This window comes from Trichoplusia ni, chromosome 25 (assembly GCF_003590095.1).
Source record: "Trichoplusia ni isolate ovarian cell line Hi5 chromosome 25, tn1, whole genome shotgun sequence".
NCBI lineage: Eukaryota > Metazoa > Arthropoda > Insecta > Lepidoptera > Noctuidae > Trichoplusia > Trichoplusia ni.
The window spans coordinates 4,052,305-4,077,060 of record NC_039502.1 but is presented as its reverse complement, the minus strand read 5'-3'; the positions used below and the strand labels follow the sequence as shown (position 1 = coordinate 4,077,060).

Below are 24,756 nucleotides of genomic sequence, written 5' to 3'. Positions count from 1 at the left end.
TGATAAAAAAAAAATCGCGCCCAGGGGTATTTTACGTCGGATACATGAACTGGGCTGCTTTTGTAAGACGACTAAAAAATCACGGTATATATAAGTAGTTTTGAAATAGAATATTGCTTGATATCAAAAAATTAAATCGCTGTTCCTATCAACAAAATTGATATCATGGATTCATCGGATAGTCCTTCAAATACAATGTGACCTTTGCTAAACATTTCCGTGTCAACGACAATGTTATTTGACATTATAAATTATATATTACAGTAATCTGTCACCTTTGCAAAAAGGGAATAGATTAAAAATGATGCTTACGCGATTTTACACAAGACTCAAGTCATACGGACAAAAACCCAAAGATTCAGGAAAAGCATTCGTAAATCACAGCACAGTTTGTTCTGCACGGGGATCCAACCCACGATACGCTGCGCACAATGGGTTTGTAGAGGTGATCCCAACCACTTGCCTGTCGCATCCGTACTGTTGACCACAAACCTAAAAGCTAAGTGAACAAAAAAAACAATTGACACTCACCTATCTGTAGTATTATATGGTGAACCTGCATACTGGCTGATGGATGCAAGCTCCACGCCACCTCTGTATATCGACACTAGAGCTAAGTCTAGTGTCTTACTCTGAAACAAAGGAAAACGCATTTCAATAAATTATTTGCGAAACAGTCAGCTTAGTCAACCAATAATATGCTTCCAGGGCCCCGATTCTGCTATTTTCCAATGGCGGATGAATGAATGGCAATTGGATTAAATTTGAAATAATTCCTATTCTCTTAAGCATTTTGCAAATACAATAATTGAAAGTCGATTGTATTGACCTTGAGTTTAAAGTCCTGCACTGAATTTCCAATTATTGTGTAGAAAAATTCTTAAGACAATACGTAAATTGACATTTTAAGTCAAATTTCATTCATTCATCAGCCGTTGTAAATAGCAGAATTGGGGCCCAATTATTTTGCTAGATCATACTTATTTGGTTAATAGTCTTAATCGCTATCTATTTTGTTTTATTCAAATCAGTGCAATCAACTATTGTTGCTGACTGTATACAATCTGACATATTATAGTGAAAATGAATTTATACACGGGTACTTTTATTCATTGCGAGAATTCATGTGAACTGAAAAAGCTCTTTTAAAGGATACTTAAAACTGTCTGGCCCACTCCAGGCTGTCAACTTTAAAATTCTTTGAAGCGTCACCTCGACACTAAAGCACAGATTTCCGTACGACACTTATCTCATGACAGCACAAAAAGAAGAGATTTTCTTTTGGAAAAAGTCACGAAAATGTATTCAAAATTTTGAAAAGCTTCTGAATACCTAGCAAGGCAATGCTTTTTAATACCCGACAACTTTAACCTACAAGCAACTATCTCTATAAGAATTTATAGAAAAATAGCTGACCTAGCAAACGTTGTCTTAACATAGTGCAGAAAAAAAACTTTTTATACGTATGAAAAACAACACATGAAAATTAGATTCTGATCATTTACAATTCTCAGATCTACTCGATATGCACAAAAAATGTCATAAGAATCGAATCGCGACCCATTTTTTTTAATATTATTGAATCGCTGTGTAATAGGGTAATTGCATTATCTCGTTTGGAAGGATCTGTAAGCGGCGATGACCCAGCCACTAAAAACCATGACTGGAAAAATAAAGACAAGGTAATATTCTAACATAAATAGACCCCATTTACTTCGTTAATTAGCATTCACCATAATCAAGATAAACCTGGATATTCTTAATGATCTCATATTAATAAGATCTTTTTCAGAAATTTGTACGGTAACCATTGCGTATTCAGAACGCTTTCACTCTTTATCAATGCGGCTACAGCGAGCAATGTATAAGGAGAAACATCAAAATACGTAACCACGCGTGTATATTGTAAGCTCATGGTAAGACCTCTGATCTTTACTGATCCCTTTGCTAAACGTTAGCGTAACACGCGAGGTTGCAGGAAAAGGCTTTGTATTTAGATCGGCTTATATTGTTAACACGTAATGATTTTATAGAGCTATTAATTTACCTAGCATTTTAATCCGCTACAATTGTAATCTGTTGCTCTATTTTGTGTATGAAAAAGATTTTCGAAATACGTATATTTTAGGGACCCCTTATCCTTTGGGGCGGTATAAGTATTTGACGTTTAAGTCGAAAAACTTACTAATTTTATGACTAGCCAGTTGTTTAATTAAAATAGTATATAATATTAAAACTTTATTTTCAAATATAGGTATTTCAAGATAGCAACTGGTAATTAAATATCTATATGTGACAACTACAAAGGTAGAGTCGTGTTGGGTGCAGTTTGTCCACCAACTATCTGAATGTGATAAACAAAATGCCTTTGACTTTTACGCCTGGCTGTGAACCTTTATCGTCATCATAATGTCAGCTTAACATATCACATTGCATAGTTAAGCTCTCTTCTCTTTGTTACAATTGACTCTACGCAAAATACGGTATTTACGAAGCAGACCTTGAAGTAGTTTCAGAAAACGCAAAGCAAAATAATAAGAACACTAAACTTCAATGAAATTAAACAAAACCAGTAACAATATTAGGAAAATTAAGTTTATACCACAAAAATAACAGCCTAGTTACTTTAAAAATAAATCTGAATGTGAATTATATTAAGTCCACCTTAAAAATCCTCACAAGAGAAAATAAGGAACACATCAACTAATTAAATTGAACGTAATTGTAGATTTGAAAGAAGTGATCTAATTACCCTATATTTATCTTTAAAAATGAAGATGAAAGGAATGTTTATTTAGGGATCGTTTAAAGACCAGGTACGTTTTCCAATTAGTGAAGTAAACTCAAATATTTTGTAGAGTCGCGAAAATGTTGTTAAGATTTTAACTTCATATTGACGTAAAAAGCTCAGCAACATTTTTAAACATCCTGTTGGTATTTACTCTACTTTTAGTTCAAATTATTGTTAATTATATTTAAATGTTGAGATACCTTCTTCAAACAACCTTTTAGCTAAATTTAGATAAGACCAGACCGAAAATAGAAATCGTTCTCTAAAATTACATCTATAAACATTACCGTTACATTACACTAAATATAGGACCATCATTTAGCTTACAAAAGCAAATAACCCCTTTATTGCTTTACAAAAAAATACCTTTGCTTATTACCTTTCTAAACCTAAATTTGTAACGATAAAGTGCGTACTTTTCACGAATAAAAATACTTTCACATTCGTAGGCTTATTTGTCTTAGCAGGATAAAGAAACAAAATACGGATTCACCAAAATGACTGCGACATATCCATAAAACGTGAAGATAATCGGCCGACGAGTAATAAAACTTTTGACGAGGCAAAACCCACCTAAACCTGTTCTAATAAAGTTGAATTTGGTTTGGATGGAGTGGTAGAGTTTCGAGTTAGTACGTATCTGTCTTTTCTCATACGGTATGAAAGGGTGGTTGGAAATATTAATATTTTCACTTGTATCTTGAACATTTCTTTCGTGTAGTGGACAAAGTTTTCGTCACGGAACATTAGGAACAGGGTGGAGCAGGTGGCAGCCCTTTGAAGCAATATTTTCTGTGAGAGTTTATTTTAAGAACAGAATAAATCAACAATGAAAGTACCTAGGAACGTCGTTCTAAGTTGCTTATTTTTCTTGGCTTGAACATTTGTGAGATTATTATGAGAATGTTTCATTCAATATAAATTGCTTAACTTGAAGTATGAACTAAACTTAGAGTTCAATCGTAATAATACATTGATAATCAAGCCAAAAAGTTTGTATTTTTTTTAATAACGGATCGAATTACAATTACTTGCAATAACCTTTGACAGACAAATACTTCAAAGAGTCATGTAATATTATTAGTGCTACATATTTGCTTTCAAATCATACTAAACACAAAGTCATAATCAATGCTGATACTGCCTATTATAAAGTTAGGTCACTGATTTTCAGAGCTTCAGCCTTTCGTATCATTAACATAATTTATAACTACGACGAGACTGTAACATACACCAAGACTCAACGAGAAACTTAGGTATTGAGTTATTGAAAATTAGGACACAATGCTACAACTTCAGAGTAGTTGGAATCTTATTTGTAAAAGACTAAACTAAGTTTTAACTGAACTAAAAGCTTTGAGATCGACTAATTTACTTAACTAAACCAGAAATTCAAAAATACTGGTCTAATGCACGCTAATAAAAGTGATGCATGGTTAAAAGCTTTTCGCTACGTCGTAGCTGTCTACGTCGTAGCGGTAAGCTACGTCGTAGTATCTGCATGAGTTGCAAGTAACATGGACGATCATAATATACATTTTATATTGTATGGACATTATTCTTGCGAGCTTATGCTGCAATATATTATTTTTATTGGATAGTTATTTCTGAGAGTTACGTTTATAAATCAGCTACGAATAAAATATTATGCACTTTCATAAACATATTTGCAGAAAAACTTCTTAATTGTATACATAAAAGACTTATTTATTGAAAAGCATTTATTACAGTTATACAATATCAGTGCAACAATACTTAAAATAACAGTACTCCATTTTCTTAAAGATATACTTTCAATCAGATTAGCATCACCCCTTAACCTTATTACCTCAGTCTCTACTTGCTATCTTGGAACTAATAAACAGATACTTAAAGATTCCACACAATACACTAACCACATCAAACCAAAGTTAACCCTATCACGCTCTTGATAACAAAAGACTTCTCATAAAATAATATCTCCCATCAAATCCATTCCTTTATTGAAGCTCAAATAATAAGAAACATACCATAAAATTATATGACTTTATCACCTGTAATAATGATAAGGCAATATTAACCTTACGACTTTCATGATAAAGTCGTTATCAGATTACCTCGGCACTTTAGAATAAGGTGAAAATCTTCACACGTTCACGCATGAGATTGAAATACAAGTTATTAAGAAAGTTTCATTTTAAGCTGGTTAGATTAAATATAGTTTGATGATAAAGTAATTTAGTTTCAAAGTTATTGTGATAAAGTTCTTTATTAAATAAATGTTTTATTTAATTTATTATTTTCTTCTTTTGAGGTTATAAAGCTAAATTGAAATTATGATGGCATTAATATAATTATTTGTAATCAGAAACATGAAAGACTTTCTTAAAAAGTATGTTGGCATGAAATGTTTACCTTTTCTTAATATATTCATTTAAGTTTAGTTTATATTCAGTCCATTTTTTTTTCAATAATATTTCCAATTATGTTTCGCTCCAGGCCATGTTTATCGAAAATAAATTTTCTAGATCGTGTCACCCCAAAAATAGTTTTCGCAGAATTTCCAAAATAACTTGATACTAGTAAGTAATTAATGATATTCAAACTATCTTTTAATTAAAACAAATTCTAATTTTGAGAACAATTTGTCAGAAAGTTCTCAACTCGTGTTAATGACAGACGAACAGATTGTTCGAAACGAAGATTCTAAACTATTACAAATTTAGATTTAGCTAAAAGAGTTAGAGTGTAAATATTATAAAAGTAATTTATCATTATCTTTCAGATTCTAAAAAGCCATGTAGGATTTCAAGCTTTACAATCAAAATTGGAAATGTATCGTTGTCGAATTTTATCACAAGACATCACATACCTTATATAAAGAAACACACCGAAAAAAAATCAGAATAAGTGTCAATCACCAAAAATAAAAAAAAAACAATTTGAAGTCACGCTAGCAGAATACAAATACACCTTTAAAACTTAACTTTAAGTAGCAGCTTATGTTCCAGATCTTCGCATTGAAGTGCATTCTTCTAACCGAAACATACCCATTTTCTGCGTAGTTTGTTAAAAAGTCACATTCATAACTACTCCCTAAATTTAATACCACAATCTTGTGGTTTACATCTAAACGAAACTAGCTCCTAAACTGGCTTTTTAAAGTAGTACTTGCCTGTGTGGAAGCAAGACAGCGCTATACAATGTACGTAGCTGTCTCACTTCCACAAAGGCAACAGTTTAAGTTTAAACGCTTATAGTGAATGGTTCGTGTATACATATTAAATAATACCGAGCATGCAGTGCCTTGTGCCCGAGCCAAATAGTTTGGGAGTGTAACAATGTCATTCTCACAAATCCGAAATAACATTGACTTGGCAAAGTCCACGAATTCCATATGAAACTTGCCACGAAATTAGCCGCACGAATTGTCAAGCATTAATACTTAAAATGTTCAGTTTCCTAAGATAATTTCGGTTCATAATGGATTTTTTTATTGCAGATCTGCATTGGGTGTTTTGGATTGTGGCATTCTATAATACATTTCAAATATGTTTATAGCACATTTGAAAAAGTCTGGGTTTGGTAGACTCACTTTTCTAATTGCGAAAAAAAAACATTTTAAAAGCAATTTTTTTTATATCATCATTGGCCTAGCCTTTTTCCCAATTATGTTGGGGTCGGCTACCAGTCTAACCGGTTTCAGCTAAGTACCAGTGTTTTACAAGGAGCGACTGCCTATCTTACCTCCTCAACCCAGTTAAATGGGCGACACGATACCCCTTGGTTAGACTGGTTGTCAGACTTTTCAAGCTTCTGACTACCTGTAACGACTGTCAAAGATGTAAGAATAACAGCCGGGACCCACAATTTAACGTGCCTTCCAAAACACGGAGGAACTCCTTATGACAAACATGGTCACCCATCTACGGACCAACCGCGTCAGGCATAGCTTAACCTGTGATCGTTTCACTTCTGAGGTTATATCTTAGCCACGAGCTTTTTTTTATAAAGGACAGAAAATCAACAAGTTAAACGTAATTTATATTGTGTATCTCAAACTACTATGATAATTATACTTTTTTGTATTATTTTTTGTATTGCCAAAAAAGTGGACAACATCCCAATTTTGGAGATTTGTTATCCAAGTTTTACCTCTATGCGTGCCTGTCCGTCGTCATGATTTCGAAAACAACTATTTTATCAAGACCGTCTAAGTCACATTGAAGGTGACAAGAAAAAGACTCCTGACCGAAATATTTTTATAATACAATTTTATTAAAAAATCATTCTACCAGGACATTTTAAAATGTCTCTTGAGACTAACTATCACTTCTGCCTACACCAGTACAGGCAGCCATGATATTGCTATTCAATCTCGATGCTACAACCTCGTACGAGTAAGCATTAAATTATGCGAAGACGTAAATTGAATCCTGAATACAGTAGCTACATTTCATCTCTAAGCTTAGATTGAGCCTCAAAGCATTACAGAAATAATATTAAATGTTAATAGTATTTACTACTGAATAGGATACGCGTGCATGGATGTGATTCATCATTATCTTATCCATTAACATGGTTTCATTTCACGATGCACGGAATTTCAAATACTGTTTTGTTTTAAAAGCTTTTTTAAAAGGTCATGACTAATAAGGTAAAGATAAAAAAATCAACTTATAGCAAGCCTCCTTTCAGCGTTAAAAACAAATATACATAAATACCCCTGAAACACTCTAACACACAAAATAACAAAGCCAAATTAAATTCAAAGTCATACCAAACTTCATACACACCAAAGGGTAGGGTTGAATGAAGTCCTAATTACCACTACGTGCGGAACTACCTGCTAGATAAATTGTCTCATTATTGTTTTTCATTTGCTCGCAAGAGTCGCAAATAGTGGATCTTGCGAAGCCGGCGTGGACCTAATTTGTGGGATTGTGGCTCGTATGCGACCGTAACGATATCTCGGTTGTTAGGGACAAGAGTTTTAGCTCATTTTACCTCGTATAGATTTTGGACTGTATGTATTGGAGTTAAGATTTTATATTGGTTGGCTTGGGAATTAAATTAAATTGTAGCTTCAAAAATGTTTATGTGACGGTATTAAGTTTCAAATGTTATACTTGTGTTTTGAAAGACATAATGTTAGTATTTAAGTTAGTTGTTGTTGAAAAAAAAAATGGTTTTATTGTCATTCAATTCAATTACTGAAATACTTTGGTTCATTATCTTTTCTATTAAAACTCAATTTAATATTCATACATTCCCATCTAATAAATTAAAACTTTTATATTCACAAAGTAAAAGAACATGATGTTAATAAATCAAACAATAATCTTCCTTATTATGAGAACAAAGCTTCCGTATCCTATACAATTTATACAGAATTGCTTAAGTTAGAGTACATGATAAAATTGTTTATTAGAATAATTTATATCCGTGATTATTCTTATAATACAAACCAAAATACTAATTGAGATTTAAATGAATCTAAAAATAATTTCAAAGCTCTTCAGGTTTTTTTTTATTCTCGGTTTTAGTATGCCTAATCAATAATTAATAATGATCAAGAGATTCTCAATCCGATCATCAAAATTAAATTTTTATTAAAAAACATGCAAAAAAAAACATCTGAAAAACTCAACATCTTTTAGCAACGTCTGCTAATAATACAAGAAAATCTTAAATCCTACCTAAGTCTAAATTAAGTATTCATAGTATCTAGTGAACCCGGTCATAACGTTCGTAGCTAAACAGTAAAACGATCCTTAGTTAACACGTTTATCAGACGACCCGGGCTTAATTAAGCTATATCAAGTTATGGCCTATCCTTCAAGAATACCCTTAGGGGATACTAAGACGGTCAAACTAGTTTGTGTCCTGGTGTGTTCGTTTTAACCTGTTTGACGACGAACTTCGATGATCTAGTAAAATCGTTTCGATATTACTTAAAGCATTTTTGCAAAATCTATTTATTAGGATAAACTTAAATAAACATTATTTTCAAATATGAAATAATACAGCTTTCCAAAAAACGATGCATATTCGGATTCCTAAAACTTTAGCAGGGATGAAGATGTCTTTTTTTGACGCTTTGTAAAATATATATATTTTTCATTTCGTATTGATATAATTTTAAAAATATAAATATTAAGTTTAGTTTATTGCATTAATATTTTTAAGTTGTATTATAATTAAATAAAATACTCCCAAAATAAGCCTTTCAATTTAACCTTATGTTGGGAGCGGGTGGGTGGGGCTACAAATATAATTCGCATGCTCAAAGTCAATCGAATCCGCAACACGTCGCGCACATAGAGTTTAGTGTGGTGAACTACACTACTTGGCTTGTCATGCAGCTTATTTATAAGGCACCAATTTCAATGGTTTGCAGTTATCCTGTTAGGTAACGAATTAATTTTGACAACTATATTCTACTAAAGTAGTAAAAAATTAAAGCACTTTGTTATTTAAAAACCGACTTCTGTCACTAACTGTACATCATAATAAAAATGTCAGCAGATCTTCAATTGAGCTTCAAACACCGTTAAAACTTTTTTACTCAACGTGATGGTTTGACTGAATCAAACCTAAAAATACGGTCTGAGTCAAACAAATTTTGTCGTCTCGGTCGGCCTTAGAGAATTTCTTAGGACACGAGACTTTCTCATTTGGCTTGAGATGGGATTTATAGGTCATTAGTGTGTGTCGTACGTGTAATTTATGTGCTAGTTGTCTTCATGCGTTGTTTTTGTGCGTACGTGGGTATTTCAGAAAACATTGCTGGATTTTATGATAGGACGACGCGATGCTTTATTGGTTTTGTACCCAGAGGGTAAAAACAGGATTTCGTTAATAAGAATCCGCTGTTTGTCTCTCACTAAGCTTTGAGTATCTTATGATCCGTATTTCTTTCTTTTGACAATGTCAACATTAAAATGAATATTCATAAAGTTTTTAATGCCCATATAAATATTTTCATATGTATGCAACGAACCTCTAATATAGTGAAACAAATAAAATTGGTCTCTCTAAAAGTTGAGGAAATAGATACATATTTTTTTAAACATTGAGTACAAAATTTGGTAGCCTAATTTAGCGAATATTAATAACACACTGGATTTATTTCTTACAGATATAGGATGAGACTTACTTTTAGTTGTAAATATTAATTAACATTGAAAACTTTTTGGAGGTTGTTTTGCCTATCTAAGTTTCAAGAACACGGATTCCTAATTAAGTATTGTTGTTAATTACAATTAAACTTTAAAGTTTTAATGATAGGTTTCAATTTTGAAAGCAAGAATTAAACTTTGAAAAATTTAAACCCCATGTTACAATCCTTCCAGCAATCTTTATTCGGAAATAAATTGTTAAACAAAAACCCGACTGTTAAATGTCGTATATTTATTTTTTATACATTTGAAATTGGCCTTTCTCGGGTAATTCATATAATTGAATATAACCAGTCTATTTAAATCCCATAAGTGTCTTCCTTTACAGGAATATTTTGAAACTGGTGCCAATATTGCTAGAGTAAAAAAAAAAGTGCGTCACTACCACAACAGTTAAAAAGTACGCCATCTTTTTTGTCCATTTTCAATTATGTACTCACAAGCATAAACTTTTTTAGACCCTTGAAATTATAATTTATAGCTTTTCGTACACAGTGGATGAGAGCGGTACCCTATTTCTGAAGGTGGACGGTATGTCCGTCTTTCCGCCCGTCGGTCAATAAGTTGTAACTCATAAACCGAATTGGTTAGACAAAATATTTTTTCTCAAACTATGCCTTTGCTTTTTTGCTATAACAATAACTAGAAAAAAAAATGCCGTTAAGCTACTATTTGTACGGTCATAAACTTGATGTATGACCAAAATACCTACCCTATCCTACGGAACAATCAATTTCACCACTTCACTTATTCGTCTTTGACTTACACACGTCAACAATTTCGTATGATTTCAATAACAGCAATAGCTATGCATGACCGCATCCTTATACAAAGATACGGTACATTGCATATCAAAGTATCATTTGAAGCACTTTATCCCAATTAAAAGCATATTCAGACGATTTCTTTATATTTGATCTTATCTTAAGAAATCAACAAGCATATTGGAATTAATTGGATAACCTTAGGATACCTTGCTTTGAATAAACATCATTTTATGTTTCGAAAGTACCAGAATTGTGTCTCGTGTGGGCGTTTCAAAGACATCACGATATTATTAAAGTGCTGTTTAAATAGATTTTAGGTTTTTGAGTTGAATAGGTTTTAGTGTCTTTTGAAAGTAAATTATTTTGCAACAGACCTTTATATTTTTGAAAAATGGATTTTTAAGACCTTAAGATTTAAGTCAGTAAACCTAAGCATATTTTAAAATATGTTGTATGCAAGCCTTATTGATGTTGGGAGAAGCCTTTGTTCAGCAGAGGGTCTTTTTACAGCACGTTTTTAGTTTAACTGTTTAACAAGCTTCTCACGAAGAGTCTAAGAACCTAGGTTTATACATTTAAAAGATTTACAAAAGCAAGTTTTGCATATTATGCGCAATATATATACCTAGATTTAAATTAATGTTACTTGCATCACTTGAATATTGCAATCTGAAATAATTTTAATGTACAAATGTAAGTTAGAAATTCGCGGTTCGACAATTTTCTAATAGCGTTGAATATTTATCGTATCGCTAAACTACGTTTTTTGTTTATAAAACCTTTACTGTTAGTCCGGTCACAGGTTTTGACTGCTTTGCTGAACTTTATGTATCTAATCTTATCCTTTTAAAGCCGACCAATTGCATATCGGATGGGCGATACATACATTTTTGGTTACCCGATCTCAAATGGATTTCACCACGATCTTTATTTTTTGTTATAGTGCTTACAGAAACACATCATCTTGAAAATTTCAACTGTTTAGCTAGCTTGGAGCTTGGATCATGAAATACGCCTTGGTGTCGGATGAACAGAGAACGGTTTGTCAGTTTTACGGTTCCATTTTTATCCTTTGGGTACTTAATCCCAAAAGTCTGTCTTGGTAGCTTCAACACTACCAAATCGTCGATCCAAAAATCGCGCTTAGTTAAAAGTCACGGTCTTTGCTACACCAAGATGAAATGTAGAGACAAATACACACTTAAGAATAACACTTAGTAACGTGTACTATTATTACTTAGCCGTAAAACCCTACTAAAGATAACTACTAAACAAACAATATAAAATACAAATTCTCAAGAGTTAAGACAAGTATCTCGACTTTATTCACGAGCTCTCCAAATTTATCCAGGGGGTCTTTATTCGTGAGCTCCTCTTTGATAGAGGTCTGGTTGTAAAATTTTACGCTTTGCCCTCGATGACATATTCAGGTCGTAAACGAAACGATTCGAAGAATTCTAGACGAGGTCTTGTGTTTCCTGCTTTTGAAGTACACAAGATTTTCTTAAGGATAACTTGTTGTAATAATACTCAAACGTTACTCTTTACAACAGTGGTGCATTGCCAAATAAGATTTGTATTTTACAAAAGAATAAAATACCGAAGATAAATATAAAATAAAAAAAATATCTATCCAAGTGTACTATATACCGTCAGCGTTTTTACACTACCCGCAAACAAAAGCAAAACACTTTTTGTAAATAGAAAAAATAAAGTTTGAAATAAGAATTGTGTTTACTATCGTTCGCTCCCAGCAAAGTGTAATATCTCCTTGTTTTACAACTACCTTAAAAATACAAGAAACTGAGAATATTTTGCTATTATTTCATTCCGTGTAGCAGTCGAGACAAACGGAAAAATAATAATTCTAAATGCCAACGTAATGTAGAGATTACAAACTAGGTAGATCTGGAAATTGTAGCAAGTGCTTATATTTTAAAATTGTCACTGTGTTTTTTTTTAATTTCACTGGCCAATGCTCTAGTTGACTATGTCGGTCAATTTATATTTTTTTAAGAACTGTTTTTCCGACTGGCTTTTGTCGCTTCAATTTTGTGGAGTTAGGTTTGCAGCAAATGAGAGCTTGTTCATGAAACATAAATAGGCAGACAGACTTACTAGTGCAGGTATAGTTATAGTTATAATAAGTTTATAGTAATTACTTTTGTTGTAAACTATTTTAGTTGTTTTTTACACATATAAGTGGAAATTTAGACCTGCTTAGACTTCTACAATCACATTCTTCAATTGCTCTAATAGCAATACACATGCAAGAAATATTATTATCCTCTGTTTTTTATAAAAAAAAGATTGCGCGGACTATAAGTTGCTATATATTGAAAACATAAAAGAATGCTTATACAATCAAAGTAACGTGTGAACGTAAGAAGCTCCAACCACACCACAAATACCTTAAAATATTGCACGAGCAAGAAGATCTAATACAATTTAAAAATTGATTTTATAGCTACAAAACTTACAGACCAATTTATTTCATCGGAAGTTTGAAAGAGGCGACGGGGACTGTAAAGTTGAAAAGCAATCGTCTGTCGTGGAACGGACAAATTGACGCCAAGATAACAAAGTTCAAACGTTCTTGTAAAATGTAGATCTATTAAAACATTGATAGGTCAGAATCGAATATGATTTGAATGGTTCTGATATTGCGATTTAGCTAGCAGGTTTGTTTTTGTCAACAGTAACAAACAAGCGGAGAGGAAGGAACTTAAATAGTATTTTTTTTTTATTAATTGTAAACGCTCACAATGCAAGCTATTCAAGTTATAGCAAACTAGACAGTTTAACTACTTTTTTCGAATGAGAAATCATCAAATGACTCTACCCAATTCGGATTGTGCGGAATGGAGTGTTAGACTTTTACTGAATCGAATTAACCCATATTCCTTCATTTTTCCTTGACATTATTTATGTTCCCACAAAATAATATAAAAATACACAACGTACTCAGAAAGATCTACAAGGATGCTGCTAATTTTATAAGCAATCGCTACCTCCGGATCCGCTATTTTAGTAACTTAGTAGCTGTTGACCGCGACTTCATCCGCGTGGTTAGAAGATATAAGTTATGATTTATACCTGCCCTGTTTTTCCACATTTTCCATTGTATCTTCGCTCTTATTAGTCGCAGCGTGATGATTTATAGCCTAAAACCTTCCTCGATGAATGGTCTATTCAACACAAAAAGTCAATTTGAACCAGTAGTTCCTGAGATTAGCGCGTTCAAACAAACAAACAAACTCTTCAGCTCTATATATTAGTATAGATATACCGATAGTAGTACTTGTGGAATTCAACGATTTCTCCTGAATTTTCTGTTTATATCCTCTATTTTCAAGGTATAAGTCGTCTTTACCTTGTTAGACGGTTAGTAGTCTTACAGAGAATCAAGATTATAAACGAGATCTTGGATTAATTAGGTCAGAACTCGAGTTAAGAGCTAGTATTTGCTTTTACAACCTGGTTTGCTTACTGGAGCTAGTTGTGCATGCCGCACTAATTTGAATTAGGTATGTAAACTGTTACATGTTTACTTAACGTTGTGCTGGGAAACAAGTATTTATTTGTGTAAATAAAACTTCGTTTTTTGAGAGTAGATTTGTTAAAATTTGCTGCGATATGTTTTAAGGTCTTTTATAAAAGGCAAATGTATAAAAAAACTTTCATTAGTTAAGTTAATTTGGTTGATCTGAGAATAATTTATTTATTTATTTAATTATCACACTAATCTACCATTACAGGTTACTTAACCCAATGCGGTAGCTAGGACTAAACAAAGGTCTAAGTATTTATGTGAACTATAAGTTGATTATATAGTTTTTAAACTACAATTTATCAGATAGCCGCTATACGTCAGTTCGTACATAATAAAAGATCTATTCAACAAAAGAAATGGAAAAGAAACACTGTTTTTTTAAGCCCTGGTATATCAATTTATCACTACATTAAGACTCTGAAATATATATTCACTTCAAGTATTTCAGTGTAGTATCATAAAAAATATGTTCAATATCAAGATCAATATACTTAATAATAATATAGTAAAAATATAACTCACCTGATAATGTGTCTGTACGACCACAGCCCTAAAAACTATGGAGGCATCTTGAACTCTCGTCTCAAGTGGCTTCTCCGCAAACTTTGGACACTGACTGTCACAAACTATTGTCCTGCACAAGAACAAAACAACCACCAACAGATCTCTGTTCGTGAATCTACCCATTGTTGGCCAAATCATTGCTACACCCATTTTGAACTTTAACTTGGTAAACACAAATTACATTTTTCTATGGCACGTCCATCGCACAGCACTAATTTTCTTCACTCGTCTTTTTCTTTGACGTTTCCTGGCTTGCATTTTTTATCTGTAACAAGAAAATGTTTATCAAATTTGAGCTGCTTTATCATTTATATAAAGGAAATATAAATCTTTGATGCTTAGGAAATAAACAATTTTTGAAAAAGTTAATGTGTTTTCTATCATTTCGAATTTCAGGCGAATTTGACCTTTATCTAAATAATATATCTTAATAATACCTATGTATGTAACAAAGGTGATGCAAGACTGATACTTGCCGACTTAAGTGTCTAACGACGTATTATGATTTAAAATCTTTTAACGGTTAAAATGAATTCACTTGGCCAAGTGACGTTTAAATGTTTATGTGACTCTACATTCCACATGACAGTGACGTAGATTGAGATCGTCGTTCTCAAATAACTCGATTTATTTCGAATTTTGCAGTTTATTTCATCGCATCAATAAGTAGTCTTAGGCTAAGTAGTAAAACGTTAATTAACAATACATAATTTATTTTTAAAGTAAACTAATTTAAAGTTCGGAGAACTTCAACAGCTGAACGCTGACTCTACTATTAGGCTTTAATAATTAATTTCCGATTTGTCGACGTTTGATTACAAATTACGTATATTTTACGAAAGGTATATTACGACATTATAATCACTATAATGTTGCTTATAATTGAAAACCTTGTATTCTGGATTAGCTATCAAAATCAATAACAAAGTAAAGTTTCTACCAAAGTTTTTTTTTGAGTTGGTGTGAAATCTCACAGTATAGGTTAAGATGCATGTATAAAACTAGCTGTTGCCCGCGACTTCGTCCCCGTGGGTAGAAGATATAAGTTATGATTTATACCTGCCCTGTATTTTCACATTTTCCATTCTATCTTCGCTCCTTATTAGTCGCAGCGTGATGGCTTATAGCCTAAAGCCTTCCTCAATGTATGGTCTATTCAACAGAAAAATAATTTTTCAATTTGGACCAGTAGTTCCTGAGATTAACGGGTTCAAACAAACAAACAAACTCCTCAGCTTTATATATTAGTATATAGATAAGCTATATTAACTAAATCAAGAATAAAACATGGTGTGTCATTACCAGAACAGTATATAAAAATTACAGAGAAACGTAACCCATATTTACGTTCATGGTAGGCGGGTAAAACGGGTGAACTTCCTCCAAAAATATAATACAGAATTAAGGGCCTTTGTTTCGTGCACCCAAAATGCTTTGTTTTATTGAGTCCAGTAGTTTTGTTATAAGATAAGATTCACGCTACGGATTTCATTCAAAGGATGGCGTGTTACTCGCCTTAAATAACGCCACTTAATTTTTGTGTAATAAGCCCAAAGATATTATGTTGCGTGTTCAACTGTTTTGATAATACAAATTGTGTTTTAAATTATATTATAGGTCAAATTAATATTTCAGTATGGGGATTTGAGTCTTATAGATAGATGTACAAATATTCCAATAGATTTGAAGATTTTTATTTTGTTCTAACAGTATCATTTAAACATTGTACAAGATCTCACGACAGTAATAATTTATTAGGTTAATGTAGCTAATTTATTCACCCAGCTGTAGAAAATTGGATTCCAAAACATCAAACTATCAAAGAATAAAATATAAATCCGGGTAAGTTAGACTCGGGCTCACGAAGCTGAAGGTTCGCTACACATGGTAAAGATAAATGTAACAAATATTTTGAAGGTGGTGTGCACACTCAAATTGATTGGTCATCCACTAAAAAATGGATGGCCGCAACCACTTACTTTTTTGTCTGTAAAAATTGTAATTTTGTCTATCAATCACAGCTAAAGTCTGATGACTGTCGGACGGACAGTGGAACCTCGATAATAGGGTTCAGTCTAGGTTTCTGTGTATCCTTTGGGTCCGATATCATAAAAATACCAAATGTACTTCTAACTATTTAAACCCAACACAAAATTAGCTTTGCCATCCACACATTCCATTTTAGTCCATGCCTACACAGCCAACATAATAAAGTTTAACACGCTATAAAACAGAACTTTATATTTGTATTCGTAACACACTCCTAAACTTTCTATATTGAAACGAAATTAATTCAAAAGGTCACATTTAAAAAAGATGTATTATACAGGACGGTATACTCAGCCGCTGTCAACGGCTGAAAAGGGTGTTGTTAATTGTTTTCATGTTGGAGTTGTTTCATTATTGTAATAATCATTTTACCTGGGTCAGGGGGAGTTATGTTGTCAAGAGAGATGTACTTTTTTAATTATTTTTATGAGCTCTTGAAGATAAAGGATGGTTATAATTTGGGAGTTTTTGTGAAGTCAAAAATGTTGTCATTGTGAAATGAAGAAATTTGATTGTGGAATGAAAATAAAAGTGGAAAGTAAGTTGTTTCTAAAACTATTTCGAACAATTTATAAAACAATAAATTTGTTACAATGACAAATAAACTTAGTTTACACTAAGTGTTGTATATTAAATTAAAAATTTAACACTCATTTGCCTCTAGACATCTTTTTAATATTTTTTAATTGTGACAAAAACATTATATTGCTACATGTTATTAACGAAACCAAACATAATTTTCAACCTATTATCCAAAAACTAATCTCTACAATCAACAACAATTAGGTAAACGTAATACCGAAGTACCAATCATTATACAGGATGAACCCAATCTGCAAAGCTTGAATAATCCTCAAACACGGCCTACTTAAGGTTTTGTATCCTGTTATGCGAGCCTTTAAGCCTCGAAGAGTGCCACTCCTTGCCTCATATCCTGAGATCAAGTAAAGCCTTCTTAGTTTCCTAATATATGTAGAGGTATTGTGTTTCAAGTGAGTTTGGGAACTTACGTGCTGGTACTAAGTTTGTGTGTTTCAGATTGCTCTTTTTGTGTCTATTGTACGGAATACTTAAGTATTTTTTGTTAGGTAGAGTCATGGTTTTATGGACAGATATGGTATTAAATATCATCAACATTTTAACAAAACTTTAGAATTCGTAAATAAAAAGCGATTTTGTTGCTTCGTCGGATCTTAAAAAAAAAATCCGCGTATCGCTTTGGGTCAAACGCCCTGTGCGAAAATGTATTTAGCGCAACTCTATAAATACTTTTTTCATAGCGATACATGCTCAAAGGGCACATGCTACTACACTACATGCGCCAATCCACGGCTGCGCACAAGCCTCTTCTTGTAGAAGGACGGTATGAGCATTAATCAAAAGTAAAATATTTTTATTCTCATCAATATTTCTGTATTCATCGCCTTCTACCAGCCATTAATTAAACCAGAACCCATACTTCAATAGAACATTATTTTCGTTCGACATTCATCAATACCATTCAAGTAAATGTAACCAAGTCAAAATGGAAGATATTAATTCATTGTTCGTACACCGTATTAAATCAACGTCGTATCAAAAGGCTCAATATATCAGTATTATTACCAACAAAAGCTTGTGACGTCATTTACCGATTCTGTTTCGTTGGACAAGAGAAATTGATTTATTGTGGTATGAGTGCCTTAAGGTATCTCGAAATGAGGTTCGGGCTTGTTTGACGAGCTTCTTGCTTTTGTGGGGAAGGTACAAAGAATTTTGTGTTATTAAAATAGGAAACTCTTGATCTTAGAGAAAAGTTTTTGTTTGGTGATCATTAGTTAGTGGAAATTGTTGGTATGTAGAGCAGAATTATTTATTCTTTTGGACTCTACACAAATGATTATTGGTAATGAGAATCATATTTTGTTATTCCTATAAATACTATAATATTAATTGAACTAACTAAAATTGCTCGTAAAAGTTTCAATGTGACAAGTCATAGTGACTTGAATACTCACATACTTTGAGCGTTGTGAAAGCTATAGAAATATTGTTTCTTGCCAACATTGCCAGCGGTATTGTACGTGTGATGTTATAAATACTCTCTCAAAATTAATTGTGTACAACTCTCCATATACAAATAAGAAAATGTCAATCAAACATGAAAGTTCCATTAAGCCAAGTTTATTCTGTGATAAGATCTCAAAATAAATCATTCAAGAAACTAAACTCCTCCCATAGGTTCTGCGTTAAAAATAATACTTCATATTAATAATGTAGTCATATTTGTCAGCGAACAATAGAATAATGTTGACTAAAGGATGAATGGTTCTATATAATATACATATACTTATATAGTATTATAATCGCCCACGCGAATGTGTGGGTGGCCTATTCATGTCTGTACTAAAAATGTGACGTCATACATAATTTGAGTAAATTTTACTTAAGAGTATTTATATCCTGTTTACTTATAAACTTATCGTTAACTAGCTGTTGCCCGCGACTTTGTCTGCGTGATTTTCAAGATGTAAAAAACTATGAAGTTAAATAATAACGATCATCGCAAAAATGTAATGCAACATTGAAAATGAAACACTTTTTTTTACATTTTAAACTTTCTTTTTTATTTCTAAATTATATCTAATGAATCTTGAGAAGCCCAATGACTATCAAATGTTTGAATCAAACACATTTCATCGTTTAAGATACTATCCTGGTGTCAAATATTTCAGAACTGTTTTAATGACTTTTTCTTATTTAATCCCAAAAAGAGGGGTTTATAACTTTGACATATCTGCCTGCCTGTCTGTCTTTGACATCATAGCTTCCGAACAAATTGAACTATTTTAATTAAAACGTGAATTATGTGCAAGTGATCGTTTAGACATGTTTGACATATCGAGCCGTTTAAAAATGGGGGGATGCAGGTAGGAAAAAATAATAGAAGGTATAACTCAGTCTTAGCACTGCTGCTAAAAATGTTTTACTTTCGAGGGTTTTCCATTTTCTAATTGGGTGGGTTATGATTTTCGAGCACGTCTGTTCAACCAAAACCAAAAACCAGAACCATATTACTGAGGCCCGGTGTCCGTTCATCTGTCTGTCACCTGGCTGTTTCCCAGGAACAGTGATAGCTAGACAGTTGTTATTTTCACACACGACGTTTTCTGACGATATAAAAAAGATGTCAAATTATTTTTGTGGACGGAGCTGGTGAAGTGAGAGTCGGGCTCGGTAACTGTGGATGTTACATAGTGTCATAAGATAAAAGATTTTGCAAAATTGCGCCCAGATAAACGGTTTCCTGAAACACGTTATGTTTGATTGTCCTCTTAATATTAAAACTGATCTTCCTCACAAACATTTGGAATATTTCCAAAATAAAAAAGTTGGTAAACGTGTTATCTTGGCCCCCTGGTGTTTTGATCATGATTTGACTTTAAATTGCTGATAAATAAATAGCGTGATAATAAAAAAAATACCAGACACCCCTTTTTTTAAATTGACAATGATAAAAATCTAAAGTATAGGATATGTGTAATTTGTGATGTTACGACAAAGCAAATTATGAACATAAAAGTGACTTCATGTGCATGAGTTCTATTTACTGTACCAATTTACAAAGAAAAATTACGTATTTTATTCGTTAACCTACCTGACGATCATTGATGTAAAATACCGTCATCCCTGCTGCATAAATGGAACTAAAATAAAGACTACATGAGCTTGTTTATGAGGTTTCGTTGTCGATACCGACAGTCAAAATGAATTTTCCAGAAATTGTATGACGGATGTAAGTGCTGATAGCTACACGCTATTATCAGCCTTATTGGGGAAATTTCCAAAAATATGTTCCTAATCCTCGTCAGCTTAGCTTTGGGATCTCAGAAGCTCATTCAGTCTCGTTCCTTCCCCTGTTTTTACCAGGCTACGAAAGAAGAAAATTTTAAATAAGTAGAGATTACAACAAATTGTTAAAGGATTTGTTGGAAGGACTACGTGTGCGGTCTCTGTAATGGCGGATGTAGACCGACCAAATCGTTAAAATATTGAAAAATCCCAGGTATCAGTAGACATTGTTCTATCAATAGATACATAATGTCAAAATCCGTCTAGCGTACGCTCTTATTCATTGATAGCTTTGGTCGTACAGATCTTTCACATTGCATACCTATGCAGTTTTATGCAAGTTTTCTGGGCTTTTTTATCCGAAATACTTTTGGCCTATGTAATGTTGCAAATTTAAGAAAACATTATTTCATTGTTTCAAACGCTTTTTTTTTTTGAATGTTTATATTTTTGTTGCTAGTTGTTACAAATGAACCAAGGTAATAATTAACTGTGTCGTTCAGTAATTTATTGTTGCATATTTATAGATGAGATCAATGTGAACTACATGCAACTTTGGGTTGATTGTCACTGCGAATGTTTTGATCTTGAAGACATAGGTATATACACCTATCGTAAATAAATACAAAATCATATTACGGCAGTCCACATTTGAACTTGAGTCATTTTAGTACATCAATAAAAATAATTTAAGTTCCTTTCTTTCAAGAATGTACCGATTACGGTAACAATTGCATAAAAAAACGTATTAGTTTATGTTTCTTTTATTTTACTCGTGAGATAGTCGCGGTAGTCCTATATCAGACTTGAAAGAGAATAAAATGTCGAATTTTTTGAAATGTTTTTTTTGGAAAAATCCTATTATTGCTCTGCCAAAAGTCTTAAGATAAATAGCGTGATGTTTTTTTGTGTAAATTGATGACCGTGCTGCCTACTACTCAATGGGGTGAAAATACTCCTCATAATTGTATTAAACGATGTTACGGGTGAGTCCAAATATTTAAAACTTTACTGCTCATGCCCCCTGCATAGTAGCGTTATGGTTTTTATATATTTGTTGTATCATGTGTACGATAAGGTGCATGCAAAATTTGAACGAAATATATTCAGTAGTTTATGAGATAATTTGATATTTGTTTATAGATATAAAAGGCTCCTGCTCACCCCCCGTAACGAAAAGCGAGATAATAAGTAAAAAGTATGTTGACCGGACCTCTTGTTGATATTCTCTGAAAATTTGAATCAAATCTATCCAGTACTTTCCGAGATCTTTCCGGACATACATACAGACAAACAGACAAACAGACAAAAATTCTAAAAATCATATTTTCGGCATCGGAATCGTTCGTAGACCACCCTGCAATTATTCTTTTTGAAAAATATTCAATGTACAGTTTTCACTTTTCTACAATTTTATTATATGTATAGATAGATAATCTTACAAGTAGGTATCTATTTTAAGAAATAGTATTAACTGAGAATAAAATGTACTACAGTTTATTTTCGTTAAAGACTTATTAAAATAATAACTAGCTGTTGCCCGCGACTTCGTCCCCGTGGGTAGAAGATATAAGTTATGATTTATACCTGTCCTGTTTTTTTTTCACATTTTCCATTGTATCTTCGCTCCTATTAGTCGCAGCGTGATGATTTATAGCCTAAAGCCTTCCTCGATGAAAGGTCTATTCAACACAAAAAGAAATTTTCAAATTGGACCAGTAGTTCCTGAGATTAGCGCGTTCAAACAAACAAATAAACTCTTCAGCTTTATATATTAGTATAGATAAGGAAAACGTTGTTTTTTCTTTCTTGAAATAACAAAAAACTTTAAGGCCTGATTACCATGGGAGCTTTTTCATACGCCCGGGCTTTTGAAACGGGACGCTTTTTATCGATAGTGGCGCTAAAGGGAATAGTCGTATAAACCTGTACTTGGAAATGCATTTGTTAAAAAAGAGCGTTATAAAAGCTCCCGTGCGAATCAGGCCTAAGACTCAGTATAAAGCTACATGTTATAAAGGTATGTGACGTTTTTTGACATTTGAAATAATTTTTGAATTTAGACTTTATGTTAAATTCAAAACATACAATATGCCGAATGTAATCCAGTCATCTACTATTTGAAAGTTTAAAAAACTAAAGCTGAAATGAGGAGAATAGAATTGGTGGAAGAAACAGTCAGATTTCCTTTACTTTGGTACTGTGAGAACTTGTTTTGAGATGACAACACATTTAGTAAAAAATCCAGGATTTCACATTGTCTTTTTCTTAAAAAAAAATATTTAAAACCATCACATGTTCCGTTTCTATCTAGGGTAGTTAAAATAACTTTTCAACTCTTCAAGTTGCACCTTATAAACCTCATATATACCAGCAGGTATTTTTAATTTGGTCTAACCTCAAAAGTGTAAAATGAAGAAACCCTAAAAATTGGGCCCAAACATTTTTCGATGTTTTACTTTTATGTTATGAGTTATTATTGAGGTTATTCAAAGCCATAACAATTAACTTTATAAAAAAATCCAAAAAGGTTTTATTGTCAATGAATTGTTATAAGATACGAATATGTGAAATTAACAAATCAAAATATTCCTTTGTGGCACGTAATTTAATACAACTGTGTTAAACAATTTTTTTTATATCACGTTTAAATTATTCAAAAGATCAATAAGGATTTTATATCCATGGACTTTATATCGTTATTTATGTTATTTAATTATTTCTTTTCTGAAAATTATTAATTATTCCTGAAATTGCCGATCCGCTATTTATTAACAACCAATAAAGCATGTTTCTCTTTGTTATTACGAGAATTGGCTTATACCACAAATACAAAGCGATATTATCATTAAGTTATTTCTTTTGGGCATTTAACACGTACTGAAAACAAAAAAAAAGATAAACACCACAAGAGCGACCGAAAAAAACACCAAACCCAGCTGAAAATTTGTACATAGCTTTTTACTTGGATCGACAAAACCGTAGACCCACAGCAAACGATAAAAGAACAGATATTACAAGCTAAATGAAACGAAAGATAAAAATGTATAGACACACAAACAACACGGCTCAGCACATTTTTCGGTACATTATGCACTTGACTTATAACGAAACAAATGGTCTGGCTGAACCATGTGGTAGGAAATTAAACTTACATTTTTCAACATTAGTCCATGGGTCTCAGTGGGAAAGAGGGTGAGCTATGACACGCCAGTAATTTGTTATGAGCGATGAAGGGTTCGTTTGAGGTTTAGGGTCCGTTGTTTTTAATGTTGATAAAGCCATTCGAGAAAACTTTTTTGAAAACAAATATTACGGAATAAAAATGGAGGTAACAATTGTGGGCCATCGTCAAATGCAGGCAGAGCTGAAACTTTTTGTTTGTATTCTAAATTGATAGCTTAAAAAAGGGCAATTTTATGAGCTTTTGCTATTTGTAACGTAAGCTCAAACTACCAAACCTGCTTAGTTCTCAAATAGCGGGGTTCTAAATCATTATAACAACTTTGAAGGTGCAAATTCATCCTTAAATTTGACAAACAAGTTATTCAAGTTACTGGTAGACAGTGCAATTCTCTCGCCCAGCATAAATCTATTTCAGCTGTAATAGCGCTTGCCTATCAGCGGTTTGGAGTTGTCGATATGAGATGGTCACTGTTATTGGGCTGAATTCTAAATGGATGCATGGATTCAATGTCTGAGACACTTAAAGCATGGAAAAACAACATACCTTTGAATTGGAAATTATTAAGTAAAATCAAAGGACAAATAAAAAAACATAAGTGTAAACAGATCTACAAATCTGCACGATTACAAAAATATTGAAACGACAAAGTGAGATGAACAAAAATAAGTCGGATTGCAACAACAAAAATTGGAGTGGACAATGTTCCAAAATATTAAGCTCTTATATAACTAACTATTTTCCATTTTAGGTTCCAACACACAGTTTTTTATACTAGCAGTGGAGAAGACACCTTACATTCACGAAGGTCTCCAAAACACGCAACACTTAATACCCGCCCTTCACACCACACTATC

General features: G+C 32.5%; 1 protein-coding gene across 1 annotated transcript in view; it reads right to left on the bottom strand.

Annotated features, from left to right (window-relative positions):
* Positions 1-24,756, bottom strand: part of LOC113505417 — a 56,351-nt gene that overhangs the window by 13,569 nt on the left and 18,026 nt on the right. The window contains exons 2-3 of the mRNA XM_026888090.1: positions 14,794-15,100; positions 532-632 (exon numbers count right to left, since the gene is read on the bottom strand). Of these exons, the coding sequence (XP_026743891.1) occupies positions 532-632; positions 14,794-14,985 (293 nt within the window). The 5' untranslated portion in view covers positions 14,986-15,100. The remainder of the gene's footprint in view (positions 1-531; positions 633-14,793; positions 15,101-24,756) is intronic.